This window comes from Bubalus kerabau, chromosome X (genome assembly GCF_029407905.1).
Source record: "Bubalus kerabau isolate K-KA32 ecotype Philippines breed swamp buffalo chromosome X, PCC_UOA_SB_1v2, whole genome shotgun sequence".
NCBI classification, from domain to species: domain Eukaryota; kingdom Metazoa; phylum Chordata; class Mammalia; order Artiodactyla; family Bovidae; genus Bubalus; species Bubalus kerabau.
The window spans coordinates 6,497,983-6,520,297 of record NC_073647.1 but is presented as its reverse complement, the minus strand read 5'-3'; the positions used below and the strand labels follow the sequence as shown (position 1 = coordinate 6,520,297).

The window sequence follows — 22,315 nt, the reverse complement described above, 5'->3', positions numbered from 1 at the left end:
TATGATTCAGAATAGATGAATACTCCCTTTGCTTAATTACAGTTAGCTAAAAAATTGCCTGACAGCCCACCAAACAGGATTTGCTTTAAGACCAACCCACAGAGTCAACTGGAGACTGAGTGCACTGGGACCTGCTGGGTCAGCCGTAGTAGTGTTTAGCTAATTGTATAGAGCATTAACCCCTGGAAAAGCGAATGGCAACCCACTCCAGTATTCTTACTTGGAGAATCCCATGGACAGAGGAGCCTGGTCAGCTACAGTCCATGGGGCTGCAAAGAGTCAGACATGACTGAGTGACTAAGCATACATCCTAGCGCATAAAGAAGAAAGTCCTGGTTGGAGACACGAGGCCTGCGGCACCAGCTGTGGACCCTCCATGATGTGACTACACAGCTCCATCTGCAAATGTCTGTGGGGTGACCACTGAGGGGGCACACAGCTGTAGGCAGGCATTCTTGGGGCTGCATACATTGGCACAGTGGTGGGGTGGGTGGGTGGGTGGTGACAGGAGTTGGGGAGTGGGCAGTTAGCAGGGTACTGTTTGGAAGGTAGGATGTGCTCCAGGATATATGTTGAGGGAAAAGGCTGGAGCTGCTGCTGTATAGCCCATGGCGAAACCAGCCAGATAACCAATTCCTTTGGAATCTGCATGGGGAACCCCACAAGAACCCAGGCTATAAACAGGATTGGTGACTTCAGGCCCCTGGGCTGGCAGTTGGGCTTGGCAAGGGCCTGCCATGGAGGCCTGCTCCCATGAGAGGCTGAGTCACAAGGCCTGTGCCCTGCCTTGCCTGGGCTCCCCGCCCACTCTTTCTTTCTTTTTCTTGCAGTCTCATCTCTAAACCTTTGCTTTTATCCCTCCTCTCCCTCCCTCCCCACTTATACTTTTAAATTTTTAATTATTTATGCTTTATTGCATATAGTTGTTAACAATGTTAACAATGTTGTGTTAGTTTTAGGTGTACAGTAAAGTGATTCAGTTTCTATGAATCACACTTTTCAGATTCTTTTCTTATATGTTATCACAAAATATTGAGTATAGTTCTCTGTGCTATACAGTAGGTCCTTGTTGGTTATCTATTTTAATTTCTTATACTTTTTAAGTGACTCCCCTTAAAATTTTTTCTTCTGTCGTCTGCACTTCTTTTATACTGCCATTCTTATTGGCTTCTATTTTTAAAATCTGTTTCTTATCTAGCTATCCAATCTTCCTATCTATTTTAATGTATTTTTAGATCTGTCCATGACTTTATTTTCTCACTAGTTTCTCCTTTTCAGCATTCTCTTGCTGCCTCTCACGATCACGCTATGTTAGCCTTTTTCCCAGAGATTCTTCCCTTATAAACTTTCTTTCCTGCCCCTTTCTTCCTTTTATTCACCCCTCCCTCCTTCCATTCCTACCTCTCCCCCTTTCTTCTCTCTTTTTATATCCATACACCTACATACATACATAAATACCTACTTACCTAGCTATCTATCCAGCTATTAATGATCTATGTTCATTGTACTCTTTCTGTACTGACTTCTACCTTTTAGAACTCTCTCCCACCCTGCACAGTTATACTTAATTTTCTTACTGTATCTTCCTCTCTCATTCTCCCCTCTTATTCATGCAATTGTCTTCTGAAACATCCTCTCTAAACTGATTTTCTTCCTCCCTCCCTGCTTCCCCTCCCTGCTTTCCTTATTTCCTTCCCTCCCTCTCTCCCTTCTTCCATTTTTTAAAATAATGTTTTGACTTATTTATTTGGCTGCACTGGATCTTAGTTGTGGCATGTGGGATCTAGTTCCTTGACCAGGGATCAGACCCAGGAGTGCAGAGCCTTAGCCACTGGACCACCAGGAAAGTCCCTCTTCTTCCTTCTTACGTTTTTACTGGCTCCTTTTTAAACTTCTCTTTCTCCCCGCCCGACCCCTTCTCTCCTTCCTTTGTACTGTCTTTACTGGACTGTCCTTTTAAAGTTCCACCTACCTAAACCTGTGCACTTATCTTCCTTGCTATGTACCTATCAATCATCTTCATTTTACTGTATTTTTATTGACTTAAAAAATCTGTCATTCTCCCCTTTCCCAACTGTACCTGAGTCTCTTCCTTTTAAACCTCTTCTTTCCTAATTCCTAATTCCTTTCTTTCCACTATTCCTGGCTGTGTCTCTCTAGCTCTCCCTTTCACTGTGTCTCTGTTCTTTGCTGGCTGCCTGCATCCCTCCTTTCCTTTGTCTCCCTCCCTGACCATACATCCTTCCCTTACCCCTTCTTCTCGCCTTCCTCCCTCCCTCTCTTCCTTCTGCTTTTCCTGTTGAGTTTTCTGACTTGCTTTTTTAATTTTAAGAATGTCTATTAATAATCTCTGTATATACATTTTTTTTTATTTTCTTTTGTGACTGACTTCTTTTTAAATTCCCCTTCCCCACCTAGTGTGCTAAGTTTCTCACTGGGTCCTCTTTTTCAATCTCCTCTCCCTATTTCAATCATTCTTTTGTTCTCTTTGTCTCCTTTATTCTTTTAACTTACTCCTAGCATCTTAACTTCTTTATTTTCTTTTGTCCCCTCCTTTCTTTCTTTCTTCTTTTTTTTTTATTTCCCGTGTCTCTTTCTCATTCCCTTTCTTTCCCACTCTGTATTTGTTTCCTTTGCCTCCATGTATGGATGCTTTCTTTTCTTTTCGCTTAATTTTACTGTATTTTCACAGGGACCTGGTTTTACACTTTTTTGTTTTCTTCTCATCTTTCTCTTTTCAACACTATCTTTCTCTATTATTTTTTTTTACTTGGCTTCTTTTAAAATTATACTCTATTTTCTATCTGTTTATCTATCTTTTACTGTCTTCTTCAACAACTTCTCTTTAAATCTCCCATCCCCAAAGTCCTACTTGAGTTTCTTACTGACTCCATCTTTTCAAGCTTCTCTCACTTTCAAACTCTTTCTCCTACCAATTCATTCTATTTCAAGTTGCCTGCCTGCTCTCCTTCCCTCCATCCCATCTTCCCACCTTCTTTTACTGTTTTTCTTCCTGCCTGCTGCGTTTCATTTTTTGCTCAATTTTTCTTATGCTTTTTTTATACCTTTTTTTTTTTTTTTTTACTGGTACTTCCTATTTATAGTCTGTTCTGTCCCTCTGACTGCCTGCTACCAAACTATAAATCATCTATTTTTTAATCTATATATTAGGGTCTTTAAAAAATTATTCCTTCTCATCTTTGAATCTCTTTCACTTGTACAGACCATTGTACTTGATTGTTTTTCTTACTGGCTACTCCTTTTCAAACACTTTCATGCTCATCTTTAATCTCTTACCTTTTCCTTTTTGAATGACTTGTCCTTTTCTTATTTTCCTCTCATTCATCCTCTTTTCCTTCCTTTTTCCATCCTTTCCTCCCCCTCCCTTTCCTTCCTTCCTTTCCTCCTCTCTCCCTCCATTCCTTCTTTCCTTTCTGTGTATCTATTGCTCCCTTTTTTCACTGTGTCTTTCTTCTCTTTTCCTGTCTTCATTCCCTCCCTCCCCCTTCTCTATATATCTTGATGGCTTTCTCTCACTCTCTCTGGCTTTTCTGTCTTCTTTGCCTGCTGCCTGCAAGCCCTTGTTCCCCCTCCTTCCCTCTCCTTCCTCTTTGCTTTTCCCCACTGCTTCTCTCCTCCTCTTTCTTCCTATAATCCTCTCAATTTCCCTCCACCCTCTTTTCCTTTGTCCTTCATTACTTTTCTCCTTCTTATCTTTCTCCCTCTAACAGCCTGTTCCCTCTGTCATAGCAGCCTCTCTACTCCTTCCCTTCCTTCCTCTCCTCTCAGTGTCTCCAGTGTTTAAACACTCTTCTTTACTTCTTCTTGCTTTTCTTTTCTGTATTGTCTTTTTTTATTGGCTTCTTTTTACAGTCCTACCTATACCTATGTGTTTATCTAGGTATCAAATCATCTATCTTCATTTTACTGTATTTTTTATTGGTTTTTACACTTTAGCTGTACCTCAGCAACACACCACATAGAATTTTATTTGATTTTCTTACTGGCTTCATTTACAAAACCGTTCTTTCTTCTCTTTCCCCCCCCAAACGTTCCTTCTATTCTTTTTGCACTGTGGCTCAGATCATGAACTCCTTACTGCCAAATTCAGACTTAAATTGAAGATACTGGAGAAAACCACTAGACCATTCCGGTATAACCTAAATCAAATCACTTACGATTATACAGTGGCAGTGAGAAATAGATTTAAGGGACTAGATCTGATAGACAGAGTGCCTGATGAACTATAGACGGAGGTTCATGACATTGTACAGGAGGCAGTGATCAAGACCATCCCCAAGAAAAAGAATGCCAAAAAGCAAAATGGCTGTCTGAGGAGGCCTTACAAATAGCTATGAAAAGAAGAGAAGCCAAAAGAAAAGGAGGAAAGGAAAGACATACCCATTTGAATGCAGAGTTCCAAAGAATAGCAAGGAGAGATAAGCAAGCCTTCTTTAGTGATCAGTGCTAAGAAATAGAGGAAAACAATAGAATGGGGAAGACTAGAGATCTCTTCAAGAAAATAAGAGATACCAAGGGAACATTTCATGCAAAGATGGGCTCAATAAAGGACAGAAATGGTATGGACCTAACAGAAGCAGAAGGTATTAAGAAGAGGTGGCAAGACACAGAACTGTACAAAAAAGATCTTCATGACCCAGATAACGATGATAGTGTGATTGCTCACCTAGAGCCAGACATCCTGGAGTGCAAAGTCAAGTGGCCTTAGGATGCATTACTACGAACAAAGCTAGTGGAGGTGATGGAATTCCAGCTGAGCTATTTCAAATCCTACAAGATGATGCTGTGAAAGTGCTGCACTTAATATGCCAGCAAATTTGGAAAACTCAGCAGTGGCCACAGGACTGGAAAAGGTCTGTTTTCATTCCAATCCCAAAGAAAGGCAATGCCAAAGAATGCCCAAACTGCTGCACAATTGCACTCATCTCACACACTAGCAAAGTGATGCTCAAAATTCTCCAAGCCAGGCTTCAACAGGACGTGAACCGTGAACTTCCAGATGTTCAAGCTGGTTTTAGAAAAGGCAGAGGAACCAGAGATCAAATTGCCAACATCTGCTGGATCATCAAAAAAGCAAGAGAGTTCAAGAAAAATATCTATTTCTGCTTTATTGACTATGCCAAAGCCTTTGACTGTGTGGATCACAATAAACTGTGGAAAATTCTGAAAGAGATGGGAATACAAGACCACGTGACCTGCATCTTGAGAAATCTGTATGCAGGTCCGGAAGCAACAGTTAGAACTGGACATGGAACAACAGACTGGTTCCAAATAGGAAAAGGAGTTCGTCAAGGCTGTATATTGTCACCCTGCTTATTTAACTTATATGCAGAGTACATCATGAGAAACGCTGGGCTGGATGAAGCACAAGCTGGAATCAAGATTTCCAGGAGAAATATCAATAACCTCAGAGATGCAGATGACACAACCCTTATGGCAGAAAGTGAAGAAGAACTAAAGAGCCTCTTGATGAAAGTGAAAGAGGAGTGTGAACAGTTGGCTTAAAGCTCAACATTCAGAAAACTAAGATCATGGCATCTGGTCCCATCACTTCATGGGAAATAGATGGGGAAACAGTGGAAACTGTCAGACTTTATTTTTCTGGGCTCCAAAATCACTGTAGATGGTGATGGCAGCCATGAAATTAAAAGACTCTTACTCCTTGGAAGGAAAGTTATGACCAACCTAGACAGCGTATTAAAAAGCAGAGACATGACTTTGCCAACAAAGGTCCATCTAGTCAAGGCTATGGTTTTTCCAGTGGTCATGTATGGATGTGAGAGTTGGATTATAAAGAAAGCTGAGAACCCAAGAGTTGATGCTTTTGGACTGTGGTGTTGGAGAAGACTCTTGAGAGTCCCTTGGACTGCAAGGAGATCCAACTTGTCCATCCTAAAGGAAATCAGTCCTGGGTATTCATTGGAGGAACTGATGTTGAAGCTGAAACTCCTATACTTTGGCCACCTGATGAGAAGAGCTGACTCATTTCAAAAGACCCTGATGCTGGGAAAGATTGAAGGCAGGAGCAGAAGGGGACAACAGAGGATGAGATGGTTGGATGGTATCACCGACTCAATGGAGATGAGTTGGAGTAGACTCCAGGAGTTGGTGATGGACAGGGAGGCCTGGTGTGCTGCAGTCCATGGGGTCACAAAGAGCTGGACACAACTGAGCGACTGAACTGAACTGAACTAAAGCCACCAGGGAAGCCCCCTCGGAAGTCTCCTTTTTAAAGTTAATTTTTTTTTTTATTTTATTTTTAAACTTTACATAACTGTATTAGATTTGCGGAAGTCTCCTTTTTAAACAGCCCTCTTCCCCAAATTGTACTTGGATTTTTTACTTACTCTTTCTTTTCAAGCCTCTTATACAATCACATTCCCTCTTTTTATTTTACTTTTTCCTACTGTCCCATCCTTTAAACACTTACCTTCTTTTTCTTTGTTTTCTGATTTAATTCTCTTTGTCTTTTACTTGCTGCCTTTCATCCTTTTGCTTTACATTTTTTGTCTTCCCTCCTCCCTCCTTCACCCTCCCCCGGCACTTGCCCCATCCCTCTCGCTCCTTTTAAACTCACTTTTTTTTTTTTTTTCAGGCCATGCAACAATGTCTTTTATTACGTATGGGTTTTTTAAATCATTTTTGCAATACCTCCATACACAGGCCAAAAAAAAAAATTATTTAGCATATTGGAACTTGCAAACCTGATCATAGAAAAGGCAAAATTATCCCTACGGCACACTTAACCAGGAGGCCAGTTCATCTGCCGACCTCCAAGAACATGGAGATGAACATGATAGACAGACTGGCCCCCATCTGAACCTTCATTCACCACCATTCGATAGCCCTTCTTCAGGCCCAGATCAGCAGCACATTTCTTGCCAACAATCATCAAATGCCCAAGAAGACTTTCATCATCATCTTCTGCTGCAGAAATCTGGGATATATATTTCTTGGGTATCACCAGAAAATGTGTTGGTGCTTGAGGGGAAATGTCATGGAAAGCAAGACACTGGTCATCCTCATAAATGATTTTGGCTGGGATTTCCTTGCGAATGATCTTCCCGAAGATCGTGTCGCCGCCAGGCCGGGCGACCTGAGCCTTGGCGATCTCATCTGCCATCTCTGCCTGACTCCCGTGCGTCCGGCCGGGGAGAAGGTCGGGAGGAGGGAGGAGCCGGGGGCGCGGGCCGAGGGCGGGAGCGAGCGGACAAGCTTGCGCAGGGACTTAAACTCACTTTTAAGGGCTCCTCTTCTGAAACGTTTCTTTCTTTCTTTTTTTTTTTTTTCTCATCTGCTGTCTTGTTTTGTACTTTCATTTATTTCTGGGTTACTCTTTTAAAAAGTATTCACTTATTTGGCTGTAGCAGGTCTTAGTTGTAGCGTGTGGTGTCTCTGGTCTTTGTTGGGCGTGTGAGATCTTTAGTTGTGCTATGCAAACTCTTACTTGTGGCATGTGCATCTACTTCCCTGACCAGGGACTGAACCGGGCCCCTTGTATTTGAAGCACAGAATCCTAACCACTGGACCACCAGGAAAGCCCTCTGGATTATTCTTTTAAAAGTTGGTTCTACCTATCTATTATCTATCATGTTTATTTTACAGGTTTTTTTAATTCCTCTGACTCCTTTTGAAGTCTCTCTCTCACACAGTCACATTCTCTTTTTTTTCCTGTAACTTATTCATTAAAAATTTTTTCTTTCCTTCCTTCCTTTTCTCCTTTATTCCCATTTTTAATAGCTCCTTTCATGCCTTTTCTTTTGCTTTCTCTTTTCTTTGTCCGCCTGCATGCCTGCCTTCTTCCCTTTCTTTCTTCCTATTTTATTCTCTTTTTACAGGCTTCTCTTTTCAAACTGTCTGCTTTCCTTCTCCCTTTCTCTCTTCCTTCCTTCTATTTTTTTTTGTCCTGCCTTTTTTACTGGCTCCTATTTTATAAACTCATCCTATTTACCTCTTTTCTATATTTCTTTCCTCTCTCTTTCTCTGTCCCTTCTCTCTTTCTTCCATGGTCTCTCTCTCTATGTTCCTGTACTGCTTTTCTTACTGGCTACTGGCTCTTCCTTTTTGAAGTATGTTCATATTTTCTGCCTTCCATCTATCCATCTTCCCTCCCTTCTACCTTCCCCTCCCCCCTTATTTAATGCTAGTCTTCTGTAACTTTTGAAATCCTTCTCTTTCCTTATTGTACTATACTTTTTCTCTCCCTTTTGCTCTGTGTCTCTGTTTCTCCTCTTTTCATTTCCTACTTTGCCTTTTTTATCTTTTCATTTTTTGTTTTATTTTATTTTACTGACTTTTTAACGTCCTCCTTTTTAATATTAATATTTTCCTTTTCTCCTATTCTCCCTCTCCTACTGGATCCTTTTATTCCATTCAGTCTATCTTCAATGTACTGCTTTTTCATATTGGCATCTCCTTTTTAAGTCTCTCTTTCTTTTACTAACTTCTCATTTTTTCCCCTATTACTCCCTGCCCAAATTGTATTAGATTTTCCTACTGGCTTCTTTTCAAATTTTTTTTCTCACATTCTCACTCTAACATTCTTTTTTTTTTTTTTTTTTGCTTTTTTCTATTCACACATCCTTTTTAAACTTCTTTATTCTCTCTCTTCCTCCTACTCCTTTGTTTCTCTATTTTTGTCTCTATGTCTTTTTCTTGCTCCCTTTCTTTCATTCTTTGTCTTCTTTGTTTGCTTTTCTTCCTCATACTCCTTGTCTTTTTTTCTTGTTTCTTTGCCTTTGTCTCCTTCCACTCCCTCATGGTGTGTGTGTGTGTGTGTGTGTGTGTACACATGCACACGTGCATGTATATTTTCTTACTAGGTTCTTCTGCTTAATATTCTTCTTTTTCATTCATTCACTTTCCTCCTCTTTATATCTCCATTTCATTCTTTCTTTTTGTATCATATTTTCTCCTTTTCAACCTTTTTGTTCTTTCTATTTCTATTTCTTGTTTAGGATATTTTAAATGTCTCTTCTTTTTTTCTACTTAATTTTTTTTCTCTTTCTCTTTCTAGCTTACTGTTTTGTATACTCTTTTCTTAGTGGACCTCAGTTAAAATTTTCCTTCTATTTTTCATTCATTGTCTCCCTCTTTGTTTCAGTCTGTTTTGGAGGTAATGTTTTGTCTTACTGGCTCATTTTCTCTATCTATATATAACTGTCTCTTTCCCTTTTTGTTGTTGTTCTGTCTCCTCTACTGGCTCCTTTTTAAACTCCTAGTAAAGGCAGTCTTGTCTGCTGAGCCACTTTACAGAAGTGTGTAATTTGTTATAATGTCTGTAACATAACAGTATTGTGTGAATGTGTGGGGGTGTCTGTGCATTCTCTACAACTTGACCTGTAACTGGGAAGTGCCTGTAAGTGTGAGCTTCTAGAATTTCTCTTTGCAAGGGCTTTGTCACCTCACTATATTAGCACATAGAGGGCTTTTTTTTTACAAAGCCACTGATAATAAATATTTATGCATATTCTACTTACCTTTGTCTTTCATTGTTTCTCTCTCACCTTCTGTTTCATCTTGACTTCTGTTTGCAAATACATTTTCTTCTGATCCTTCTCTCTGAAGGTAATTCCTTTGCATTTTTTGTAAATAATAAGTGATTTTTTTCTCGAGTTGTGCTTGTTTCTAAATATTAAAAAATATATATTCAATGTTTAAAATTGAATATCAACTTGCCACTGGAAATGTATAACAGATACTTCAAATATGATGGTACATTTTAAGGAAGCCCTCTTTCTTGAGATTTCTAAAATCAGAGTACAGAGCTAGGAAGGTAATAAGGGTAAGTTTCTTTTTGCTGTCCAGCTTGAAGAATGTATTTTAATAACTAGGTCCAACTGAACTCATTGCCTACTTTCGGGAGACTGGTCCCATTTTAGACCAGCCCTTAAAGTCCAGGTTCAGACCAGACTGGCTCTTTCCATCAATAGCTATCCTTGTGAATTTAAGTCACTTTTGAAAATCCACACTTTAAAATATCAACATTAGCAAAACCCTTTCCTCAAAATAGCCCAAGTTATTGTTCAAAGGTCACTCTACCTTACGGTGAGCATCTTCTTTGACTTTTTTACGTTGTTCTTCAAATCTCAATTCTCTGTTTACTTCTTCTCCAATCTTTGACAGCAGTAACATTTCTTTGGTTTTCCATTCCTAAAGAGCACAATGTCATAGTAGTCAGCAGGGCTTCTCTTTTATAATCTTTTTTTTCTTTTTTTTTTTTTTTTTGGTCAATAAGCAAATTAGAGCAAATTGGGGCTCAGAGGATAAAGCGTCTGACTGCAATGCAGGAGACCCAGGTTGGATCCCTGGGTTGGGAAGATCCCCTGGAGAAGGAAATGGCAACCCACTCCAGTATTCTTGCCTGGAGAATCCCATGGACAGAGGAGTCTGGTGGGCTACAGTCCATGGGGTCGCAAAGAGTCGGACACGACTGAGCGACTTCACACACACAAGGCCCTTATAGGAACTTGGACAACCATAATGAAAATCTTACATTGGCTTTAGAATGGGCTTATGCTTCAAAGGTAGATCTAAAAAGATGCTGGAAAGGTGATCTTCTCTTATAGATTTGAGGAATTATTATATGTAATATGTTGCCCTTAAATGTATTCTGACAGAGAGCCTGAACAAATAGCCTTGTCTGGGCATTGCGGGAGGAGCTACCCCACGCCCCCATGCCCGAGGCCAGGGGCGGCGAGGAGAGGAGTTACCCTGCGTCCAAGGTCAGAGGCGGCAGCCAAGAGGAGATACCCCATGCCCCAAGCCCAAGGCCAGGGGCGACGGGCGGGAGGAGGCCAGGGGCGATGGGCGGGAGGAGCCACCCCACGCCCCTAAGCCCGAGGCCAGGGGCGGTGGCCGGGAGGACCAACCCCACGTCCAAGGAGACTTGGCTGCGCGGGCTCAAGAGGGCCTAGAGGAGCTATCCCACATTGAAGGTCAGGAAGGTCGGCGGTGAGGAGATACCCCTCGTCCAAGTTAAGGAGCAATGGCTATGCTTTGCTGGAGCAGCCGTAAAGAGATACCCCACGCCCAAGGTAAGAGAAACCCAAGTAAGAAGGTAGGTGTTGCAAGAGGGCATCAGAGGACAAACACACTGAAACCATACTCACAGAAAACTAGTCAATCTAATCACACTAGGACCACAGCCTTGTCTAACTCAATGAAACTAAGCCATGCCCGTGGGGCAACCCAAGACGGGCAGGTCATGGTGGAGAGATTTGACAGAATGTGGTCCACTGGAGAAGGGAATGGCAAACCACTTCAGTATTCTTGCCTTGAGAACCCCATGAACAGTATGAAAAGGCAAAATAATAGGATACTGAAAGAGAAACTCCCCAGGTCAGTAGGTGCCCAATATGCTACTGGAGATCAGTGGAGAAATAACTCCAGACAGAATGAAGGGATGGAGCAAAAGCAAAAACAATACCCAGCTGTGGATGTGACTGGTGATAGAAGCAAGGTCCGATGCTGTAATGAGGAATATTGCATAGGAACCTGGAATGTCAGGTCCATGAATCAAGGCAAATTGGAAGTGGTCAAACAAGAGATGGCAAGAGTGAATGTCGATATTCTAGGAATCAGCAAACTGAAATGGACTGGAATGGGTGAATTTAACTCAGATGACCATTATAGCTACTACTGCGGGCAGGAATCCCTCAGAAGAAATGGAGTGGCCATCATGGTCAACAAAAGAGTCTGAAATGCAGTACTTGGATGCAATCTCAAAAACGACAGAATTATCTCTATTCGTTTCCAAGGCAAACCATTCAGTATCACAGTAATCCAAGTCTATGCCCCAACCAGTAACGCTGAAGAAGCTGAAGTTGAATGGTTCTATGAAGACCTACAAGACCTTTTAGAGCTAACACCCAAAAAAGATGTCCTTTTCATTATAGGGGACTGGAATGCAAAAGTAGGAAGTCAAGAAAAACCTGGAGTAACAGGCAAATTTGGCCTTGGAATACGGAATGAAGCAGGTCAAAGACTAACAGAGTTTTGCCAAGAAAATGTGCTGGTCATAACAAACACCCTCTTCCAACAACACAAGAGAAGACTCTACACATGGACATCACCAGATGGTCAACACCGAAACCAGATTGATTATATTCTTTGCAGCCAAAGATGGAGAAGCTCTATACAGTCAGCAAAAACAAGACCAGGAGCTGACTGTGGCTCAGACCATGAACTCCTTGTTGCCAAATTCAGACTTAAATTGAAGAAAGTAGGGAAAACCACTAGACCATTCAGGTATGACCTAAATCAAATCCCTTATGAGTATACAGTGGAAGTGAGAAATAGATTTAAGGGCCTAGATCTGATAGATAGAGTGCCTGATGAACTATGGAGTGAGGTTGGTGACATTGTACAGGAGACAGGCATCAAGACTATCCCCATGGAAAAGAAATGCAAAAAAGCAAAATGGCTGTCTGGGGAGGCCTTACAAATACCTGTGAAAAGAAGAGAAGCGAAAAGCAAAGGAGAAAAGGAAAGATATAAACATCTGAATGCAGAGTTCCAAAGAATAGCAAGAAGAGATAAGAAAGCCTTCTTCAGCGATCAATGCAAAGAAATAGAGGAAAACAACAGAATGGGAAAGACTAGGGATCTCTTCAAGAAAATCAGAGATACCAAAGGAACATTTCATGCAAAGATGAGCTCGATAAAGGACAGAAATGGTATGGACCTAACAGAAGCAGAAGATATTAAGAAGAGATGGCAAGAATACACAGAAGAACTGTACAAAAAAGATCTTCATGACCCAGATAATCACGATGGTGTGATCACTGACCTAGAGCCAGACATCCTGGAATGTGAAGTCAGGTGGGCCTCAGAGAGCATCACTTTGAACAAAGCTAGTGGAGGTGATGGAATTCCAGTTGAGCTATTCCAAATCCTGAAAGATGATGCTGTGGAAGTGCTGCGCTCAATATGCCAGCAAATTTGGAAAACTCAGCAGTGGCCACAGGACTGGAAAAGGTCAGTTTTCATTCCAATCCCAAAGAAAGGCAATGCCAAAGAATGCTCAAACTACCGCACAATTGCACTCATCTCACATGCTAGTAAAGTAATGCTCAAAATTCTCCAAGCCAGGCTTCAGCAATATGTGAACCGTGAACTTCCTGATGTTCAAGCTGGTTTTAGAAAAGGCAGAGGAACCAGAGATCAAATTGCCAGCATCCGCTGGATCATGGAAAAAGCAAGAGAGTTCCAGAAAAACATCTATTTCTGCTTTATTGACTATGCCAAAGCCTTTGACTGTGTGGATCACAATAAACTGTGGAAAATTCTTCAAGAGATGGGAATACCAGACCACCTGATCTGCCTCTTGAGAAACCTATATGCAGGTCAGGAAGCAACAGTTAGAACTGGACATGGAACAACAGACTGGTTCCAAATAGGAAAAGGAGTTCGTCAAGGCTGTATATTGTCACCCTGTTTATTTAACTTATATGCAGAGTACATCATGAGAAACGCTGGACTGGAAGAAACACAAACTGGAATCAAGATTGCCGGGAGAAATATCAATAACCTCCGATATGCAGATGACACCACCCTTAGGGCAGAAAGTGAAGAGGAACTAAAAAGCCTCTTGATGACAGTGAAAGTGGAGAGGGAAAAAGTTGGCTTAAAGCTCAACATTCAGAAAACAAAGATCATGGCATCCGGTCCCACCACTTCATGGGAAATAGATGGGGAAACAGTGGAAACAGTGTCAGACTTTATTTTTCTGGGCTCCAAAATCACTACAGATGGTGACTGCAGCCATGAAATTAAAAGACGCTTACTCCTTGGAAGGAAAGTTATGACCAACCTAGATAGCATATTCAAAAGCAGAGACATTACTTTGCCAACAAAGGTTCGTCTAGTCAAGCCTATGGTTTCTCCTGTGGTCATGTATGGATGTGAGAGTTGGACTGTGAAGAAGGCTGAGCGCCCAAGAATTGATTCTTTTGAACTGTGGTGTTGGAGAAGACTCTTGAGAGTCCCTTGGACTGCAAGGAGATCCAAGCAGTCCATTCTGAAGGAGATCAGCCCTGGGATTTCTTTGGAAGGAATGATGCTAAAGCTGAAACTCCAGTACTTTGGCCACCTGATGCGAAGAGTTGACTCATTGGAAAATATTCTGATGCTGGGAGGGATTGGGGGCAGGAGGAGAAGGGGACGACAGAGGATGAGATGGCTGGATGGCATCACTGACTCGATAGACGTGAGTCTGGGTTAACTCCGGGAGTTGGTGATGGACAGGGAGGCCTGGCGTGCTGTGATTCATGGGGTCGCAAAGAGTCGGACACGACTGAGGGACTGATCTGATCTGATCTGATTTTTCACTAGTTAAATTCTAAAACTTTAAGAGCAGATGAAGTGTGTCTATCCTATGATGGGTATGTAATTTGTGGTATCAGTCTCACTACGTTAAGTAAAAGCTTGTCTGTTATAATGGTGATACAAGATTAATAGCAGTTTATCATTTTAAAATAATGAATTTTTTAAGCAGTGGTTTATTTCTTAGACCTGAAATAACTTCAGGTAATATGGTGGGACTGCTAAAAATGTTTATGAATAAAATAATCACACATAATTTCCCCATCAATATTTATAATTTGGTGTTTCTCACTTCTTCAATTTGTCTCCAGAGACTAAGTTTTCTTCTAACGTGGTCCCGATGTCGTCTTTCTTCTTCCTTTATCCGGAGTACGTTCTGCTTTTCTGCCGTGTGTTCAAGCTTGTTTAATTCCAAGCTAGTCATATCTAAATTTCTAAGTAAAAGTGAAAATTTAAGGGAAGATGAACTGGGTGTTTCCCTTATGCTGGTATTATCTACTCTGATATTCCCAAACCACCTTCTGGGTTGCTTTTTATTTCTTAAACTACAGGAATGTAGAGTTCTTTAAGCTAACCTGATCCACCAACTCACCATGATGTACTCATCAGACTGTTACTGTGGTTGGGACAATGGCAAAATGTAGAACAGACTGATTTAAAGCATTTTATACAGAGATTAGTCATAATTCAGGAGCTCTGTAACATGAGTTTCCAAAGACGGCTGAAGTCAACTTAAGGACTGACTTCAAAAAACAAGTATATTTGAATTTTCCTTAAAAAATAAGTGGCTATTGGCCTCTGTCATTGTCAAGTCCTTGAACAATCTCTCATGTGTAGACAGGCCTGAAGACTGCCAGTCTGCCACTTTGGTGAATCAGTATATATTCTGGCATATCATGACATGAATCCATAGAATATAAGAGGTAGGTGATGGGGAACTGGCCCTCACCCCTGATAAAGGAAAAAGAGAAGGAACTATAACTCATCCATTTGCCTCCTGGGGCATGGGCTCAGCTGCTGAATCATAAGATTGAATGTGTGTGAGTAATAGCTAAATGAACATACACGGTTGGTTGGGGGGTAACACCTGTTTATATTAACATCAGATGAAGTTATAGCAACTCTCCCTGCTTTATCCGGCAGTAATTTCCTTAAACTTAAGTTTGAAATGTGCTAATGACACCTTTCCCTCTACTACTATGAACTTGGGTTTCCCAAGCTCAGGGAGCTGTACTTCGGAATTGTTCTTCAAATATCAGTTTGTCTTACCTCTTGGGTTCCTCATGACTCCATTTTCTCAGGAAGAAACTCTTTCCTAGCTATGGTATCAAAGTTTCCAATCCCTGCTATCTCTTAATCTCCTTTCTTTTCAGTCCACATTGAAGACTATAGGAAGTTAAATTGTCTAATACTTTTTAAATTCTGCTTTCAATTATTTCTAGTACTTTTACAGTTTTCTGGAGTCCACAATACGTCCACAAAAAATATGCATTAACTTTGGTCATACCTTTGCTTTATCAACAGCTCTTGGTCTGGAGTTGTTTGTTTATTTTCTTGTAACAGCCAACCTTGGAACTGTGTACTGCCATGACTGTCACAGGCTGTCTTGGTTTTATACAATTTATTTACTTGTTTTTCAATCATTTCCTGGGAGGGAAAAAAAGAATTGCAGTGTTTATATTGGCCAGAAATAACCTCGTCCTTTGATATGACTTCTCATGTTTTGGGCTTGGTAAACGTCCTGTAGTTTACAAATGGTTAATTAACCTGCATTTAAGTCTTTCTTCCACAACCTACATAAAAACTTTCTTACAGGCCTCAAATAAAACAAATTCAAGTATTTAACTTACTTGTTCCCTTACATAGTTTCTTTCAGAGTCTAATTTCAAACTGGTGAGATACTGCCTGTACTTATTCAATTCCTTCAAGGTGCATACAACCTATAAAAACAAATATATAAATAGAAAGTTGTAACAATCATGAAACTTTCCAGAGAAAAGAGTCATAAGAACGTTCATTTTAGAAACAATTTTGGGATCAAGGCTAGTGATAGCACATTTTGGCAATAGTTTAGAAGGCAATATCTCTCTACAGTGGCTGTATCACCAGGAAATGTCTACCTAAATAATATTATTTCAATAATATGGTTCACACAAAATAAATGTTATTAAAGTTCAGTATAATAAGGATGTTTAACTTTCAGAAGAATTTATTCTATCAAGCTGTATTCTGTTAGGTTTCCATTTTGTCTCTAGTCTTCTCAAAGGGTATTGGAAGTATCCCTTGATGGGTATACAGTGCCATTAATACTTTTAGAGCCAAAGGAAAGGCACTAATAATACAGCTGAGAGACAATGCATAAATAAATGTGTATGCATATGTCTTTACATATTCAAATCATTTGGCGTTTACCTTTTGCTTTTATCAAAGAAAAATGATCAAGTGGGAACAATTTTATTTAGAAACAGCCACCTGATTTCTCTTTACTCAAATATTGAGTAATTCATTGAGTTTTCTGTCAGGTATTCTTTATTGCTCAATTGAAAGTTGACACAGGTTCCCAGTGAAGTACAGAAGCAAGCTTACATCAAGACCATGGGTTTATGCTGGTTAACTGGAAGCAAACTTCAACCCACCTTATTATTGCTGGTGATATAGCCGCCTTTCTTTAATCTCCTCAAGATATCTTTTCGCCTATAGTATGATTTTAAATGTGGATCGTGCAGGCTTTTATAGCCAGTTTCCAGCAGCCGACAGTAAGGATCAGACAGGTTAAAGTCATAAGAAGGTTTATAAAGCTGCAAACACATAGATTGAAAAGTGTTACATATGTAAAATGAATGAAATCACACTTTTAAACCTCAATTTGTTAAGGTGATTAGGCTGTTCATTGAAAATAAAACATGCAAGAAGAATCTGAAGTGAGAGAATACTGACAATGGGCTGATCTGAAAAGAAGACAGTAGAATACTGTAAGTTTCCTTCCACTTGCATTTAAATCAATATAAAAGACCTTTAAATTCCGTTTCCATGGTATTCTGCTAAAGTGATTGTAGTTCACAAAGCAGCAAGGTCAGGTGAAGAAGCATGGCCTAAGAAATTGGGAGACTGTGGTTCTAGTCTAAACTCTGCTACCATCTACCTGCCATAGCTTCACCTTACAAGGTGGTCAAGGGTGCTGCTGCTGCTGCTAAGTCGCTTCAGTCATGTCCGATTCTGTGCGACCCCATAGACGGCAGCCCACCAGGCTCCCCCGTCCCTGGGATTTTCCAGGCAAGAACACTGGAGTGGCTTGCCATTTCCTTCTCCAGTGCATGAAAGTGAAAAGTGAAAGGGAAGTCGCTCAGTCGTGTCCAACTCTTAGCGACCGCATGGACTGCAGCCTTCTAGTCTCCTCTGTCCATGGGATTTTCCAGGCAAGAGTACTGGAGTGGGGTGCCATTGCCTTCTCCAGGTCAAGGGTAGAGTTTAAAAAAAAAAAAAAAAAAACAACTAAATGTGCAAAATATAGTGTTACTTCCTTGAGGAGATATTGCTAAAAGATAAAGAAGGATCCCACTGAGTTAGTGGTTAGGGTAGTTGAATATAGTACCTGATCATAATTAAATACATGTGTTTGGGGGGAATCAATATAATAAAGTGTAGAGCGATCAGTGTAAGTATGGGGGAAAAAATCAGGAAATAAGTAGCTAACAAGTGAATAAAAGAGTAACACAATGTAAATATGGGAAATAGAAGATAGTGGAACAAGAAACCAATGAAGAGGGCTACATTTACAAACTCAAAAGGAGTGTTATCACTTTTTAGTCAAATAGGCTTTGAGTGTGTTTTAGGAATGATAATTAGTGGGAAGGGGTAGAATGTATTGGTTTTGAAAAGAGAAATTATATTGCTTTCCAGCAATAAAACTTAAAAAAATCATATATATTTGACAAGTATCAGAAATACCAGGGAGCCCCCTATGCATCCTTGATGACACCCTAGAGAGGAGAATGGTAAGGAAATAAGTAAAATCAGGAAATAAGTAGAAATAATGTGATGAAAGCACACACTCAGAGTTCCAAACCTCCTTCAGGCTTGGCCTAAAGCTAAGGACAGGGTGGGGAGTGTTAGGCAGAGGACTTAAACAGTGTGTGCAGCACTCTGAACCAGAAAAACAGTACTTTGGTGCTGAGTGAGAGAATGCAGATCAAGGGCAATGTAAATTCTAAGGAAAGATGAAACCGTTGGGGTTTGGCTTCATATAGTAGCTCTTGAAAGATGGCTCAAATTGAAGATCAGGAAGGAGAGGAGAGCATGCCAGGTTTCAGGACCCAGATGGACAAAGGCACAGAAGTAGAAATTATCATACCATGTGTGGACAGGGAGAAAAGACCCCGACCTTTCAGAGCTGAGGTCTGGGTCAGAGATAAGGCTGAATTGGGTGGCGGAGGCCTATCACGAAGCCTTCTATCATTAAGTTCAGACACGGAATACTTCAACTCATTTTAACTTCACTTGGTGTGTGAAACTGAAGTTGACTCAAAGCAAAATAATAGCAGTGTTTCAAGTTTAATAGCAAGCAGAAAACAGTCAAGAAAATCACTTAAGCACCATTAAAAGTTAGTTTACCTTTTCACTTAAATTTGTAGTATAGAAAACATTATTACTTCCAGGAACAACTGGAAGCTTGACCCCCAGAGGAAGATCCAACAGATTAGTGGCTCCGATCTCTGGGATGGGGTCTTTTTGTGAGCCCTGTCAGATATAAGTAGAAACCTTATTTTTGTTTCTAGTACTATTATTTTAGTTTAGACTAATCTACTTAAACTAATACCTCCAAATAAACCAAAGACACACACTCAGGGTTGAAAGAAACCGCCCTGTTGATAACCTGAAGGCCTCCCAGTTTACCCCTGTTACCAACCCAATCTCTGAGCTCCATTCAAAGCTAATCTCGACCAGAGGGAGCTCTAGTCACTGCAGAGGGTCTGGGAGCCAGAAACCCAGCTTCAAGGACCCACACGCCTCTGCTGAGTCCTCCCCCATAGTTTTTCGTCTGCCCGCCCTCCTTCCCTCCCAAGACCCAGCCCTGGAGCCAGAAAGAGGAGGATGACCGACTGGCCCCCACTCACGGAGCCACACTGCTCCCTGTTGGCAGTTCGGCTTCTGGCGGCCGCCTTAGAGGCAGCGGCCTGAGCAGCCTTGTAGCAGTTATTGAGGTACCGGTCCATGGCCACCCATCAGCCCCCAGGGGGCCGGGGCCTGGGGGTGCCACAAGCCGTCTCGGTTTCTTCTCTTCGCGCACACCTTTCCCTCTCTACGCCCGCAGCTAGCCTGGGCAACCCAGACAGTGGTCACGAGGGTAACGGCTCCTCCAGGCCACGCCCCTCACAGTGCTGGGTTCCAGGCTGCCGCGCTGACGTCCTAAAAGGGCGCCTCCCCAAAGCGTGTCGCCCTCAAGTGAGGGGATGGGGCGTTGTGACCTCACTAGCTGCCACCCGGGGCCTCCGGCGCATGCGCAGAGCCCAAGCCTCAAGGGCCAAGCGAGATGGGGAAGTGGTCCAAAAGACTTGGTGTAGGAGGACCACAGTTGACATTACCTTTCAACCTGAAACCAATAGCCCTAATTTAAATTAAGCCAGAAATGTATCAGTGTTTGTCAGTGTATTGTTCTTGTTTATTCCTTAAATCGTGTCCGACTCTTTTGAGCCCACCAGGCTCCTCTGTCCGTCGGATTTCCCAGGCAGGAATACTGGCGTGGGTTGCCACTTCCTTCTCCAGGGGATCTTCCCGACTCAGGGATCGAACTCACATCTCCTGCATTGGCAGGCGGATTCTTTACCACTGAGCCACTAGGAAAGCCCTTGTCTCTGGATAGCTGCCTGTAATTCTTCTAATTCTTCCCGACGCCCAAAGAGCTATGATTCTGTTCAACACATGTGCCTCTGAGTAATTGTATAGTTTGCACTAAGACCAGAGGACTGGCTTTATACATCTGCCCACTTTATCGATCCCGTGACCGACCACGTCCACTAGGCATATCCTTCCCCTAGTCTCATTTAGAACATACTGGTTTTTCCAGGACTCAATGCTTTCTTTCCTGTCTTGGGCTCTTCATCTCTCTATGCTCCTTGTCCTTCCTTTCTCATTCTTCTATTTCTATCTTATAGTTTCTACCTTATCAGCACTTCCCAGGTGGCGCTAGTGGTCAAGAACCCACCTGCCAATACAGGATACATACCCCAGGAGGCGCTAGTGGTATAGAACCCACCTGCCAATACAGGATACATACCCCAGGTGGTGCTAGTGGTAAAGAACCCGCCTGCCAATATAGGAGACAGGAGGTGTGGGTTCGATCCTGGGTGGGGAAGATGCCCTGGAGGAGGGAATGGCAACCCATTCCAGTATTCTTGCCTGGAAAATCCCATGGACAGAGGAGCCTGGCAGGCTACAGTCCATGGGGTTGCAAAGAGTCAGACAGGACTGAAGCGACTTAGCACGTAGGCACCTTACATTAGATTAGCCAACATTTATTGAGTGCCTGCTCTGCCAGACACTGTGCTGGGTGCTGAGGATACAACAGTGAGTAGAGCATAGTTCTTGCTGTCCAGGAACTCACTAGACAGTAAATATCTTAATAGCTGAGACTGCACTTGGTTTGTCGGGAATCTGCACTTTTGTCTCCATGTTTTTTCATGAATCTTTTTATTGTGCTAAAAATGCATAACATAAAATTTACCATCTTAACCATTTTTAAGTGTACAGTTCAATAATGTTACATATATTCAAATCGTTATGTAACAGATCTCCAGAATTCTTTCATTTTCCAAAACTGAGTCTGTACCCATTAAACAATTCTCCTTTCTTCCCTTGTCCCAGTTCCTGGCGAACTACCATTTTGCTTTCTGTTTCTAGGAATTGGACTACTACAGATACCTTATATAAGTGATATAAGTGAAATCAAGGAATATTTGTCTTTTGTGATTGGCTTATTTCACTTAGCATAATAACTTCAAAGTTCATACATGTAGAAGCATGTGGTATGATTTCTTCCCTTTTAAAAGGTGAATAATAGTCTGTTAAATGTATCTATCTCTATCACATTTTCTTTATCCATTCAACCATTAGTGGACATTTAGCTTGCTTCCACTTCTTCAGTTCATTTCAGTCGCTCAGTCGTGTTTGACTCTTTGTGACCCCATGGACTGCAGCACACCAGGCTTCCCTGTCCATCACCAACTCCCAGAGCTCAAACTCATGTCCATCGAGTCAGTGATGACATCCAACCATCTCAACTTCTGTCATCCCCTTCTCCTCCTGCCCCCAATCCCTCCCAGCATCGGGGTCTTTTCAAATGAGTCAGCTCTTCTCATTAGGCGTTTCAGCTTCAGCATCAGTCTTTCCAATGAATATTCAGGACTGATCTCATCTTGGATGGACTGGTTTGATCTCCTCGCAGTCCAAGGGACTCTCAAGAGTCTTCTCCAACACCAAAGTTCAGAAGCATCAATTCTCAAGCACACAGCTTTCTTTATAGTCCAACTCTCATATCCATACATGACTACTGGAAAAACCATAGCTTTGACTAGATGGACCTTTGTTGGCAAAGTATTGTCTCTTCTTTTTAATATGCTGTCTAGGTTGGTCATAGCTTTTCTTCCAAGAGTAAGAGTCTTTTAATTTTATGGCTGCAGTCACCATCTGCAGTGATTTTGGAGCCCGAGAAAATAAAGTCTGACACTGTTTCCACTGTTTCTCCATCTATTTTCCATGAAGTGATGGGACCAGATGCCATGATCTTAGTTTTTTGAATGTTGTGTTTCAAGCCAGCTTTTTCACTTTCTTTTTTCACTTTCATCAAGAGGCTCTTCAGTTCCTGTTCAATTTCTGCCATAAGGGTGGTGCCATCTGCATATCTGAGGTTATTGATATTTCTCCTGGAAATCTTGATTCCAGCTTGTGTTTCATCCAGCCCGGCATTTCACAT

General features: G+C 41.5%; 2 protein-coding genes across 7 annotated transcripts in view; both read right to left on the bottom strand.

The window, feature by feature from the left end:
• LOC129638894 (fibrous sheath-interacting protein 2-like) overlaps window positions 1-20,388 on the bottom strand; it is a 73,532-nt gene extending 53,144 nt beyond the window's left edge. For 4 of the 6 annotated variants that reach the window (XR_008708083.1, XM_055563621.1, XM_055563620.1 and 1 more), the window contains exons 1-8: window positions 19,461-20,388; window positions 18,958-19,083; window positions 16,983-17,144; window positions 16,197-16,286; window positions 15,854-15,993; window positions 14,639-14,780; window positions 10,063-10,173; window positions 9,501-9,648 (exon numbers count right to left, since the gene is read on the bottom strand). Coding sequence is in view for 5 of the 6 variants with exons in the window: in XM_055563621.1 (XP_055419596.1) it covers window positions 9,501-9,648; window positions 10,063-10,173; window positions 14,639-14,780; window positions 15,854-15,993; window positions 16,197-16,286; window positions 16,983-17,144; window positions 18,958-19,083; window positions 19,461-19,559 (1,018 nt within the window). In the remaining variant the exon portion in view is untranslated. The remainder of the gene's footprint in view (window positions 1-9,500; window positions 9,649-10,062; window positions 10,174-14,638; window positions 14,781-15,853; window positions 15,994-16,196; window positions 16,287-16,982; window positions 17,145-18,957; window positions 19,084-19,460) is intronic. The other 2 variants (XM_055563624.1, XM_055563623.1) reach the window with 2 other exon arrangements.
• LOC129638895 (adenosine 5'-monophosphoramidase HINT1) lies at window positions 6,610-7,195 on the bottom strand. Its single transcript, XM_055563625.1, has one exon. The coding sequence runs from the start codon at window positions 7,142-7,144 to the stop codon at window positions 6,764-6,766; it is 381 nt and encodes a 126-aa protein (XP_055419600.1). The 5' UTR covers window positions 7,145-7,195; the 3' UTR covers window positions 6,610-6,763.
• Window positions 20,389-22,315: the final 1,927 nt, after the last annotated feature.

Bases quoted from the DNA above. Each gene is read 5' to 3' on its own strand.
- LOC129638895 (XM_055563625.1), bottom strand. From the start codon at position 7,144: ATGGCAGATGAGATCGCCAAGGCTCAGGTCGCCCGGCCTGGCGGCGAC.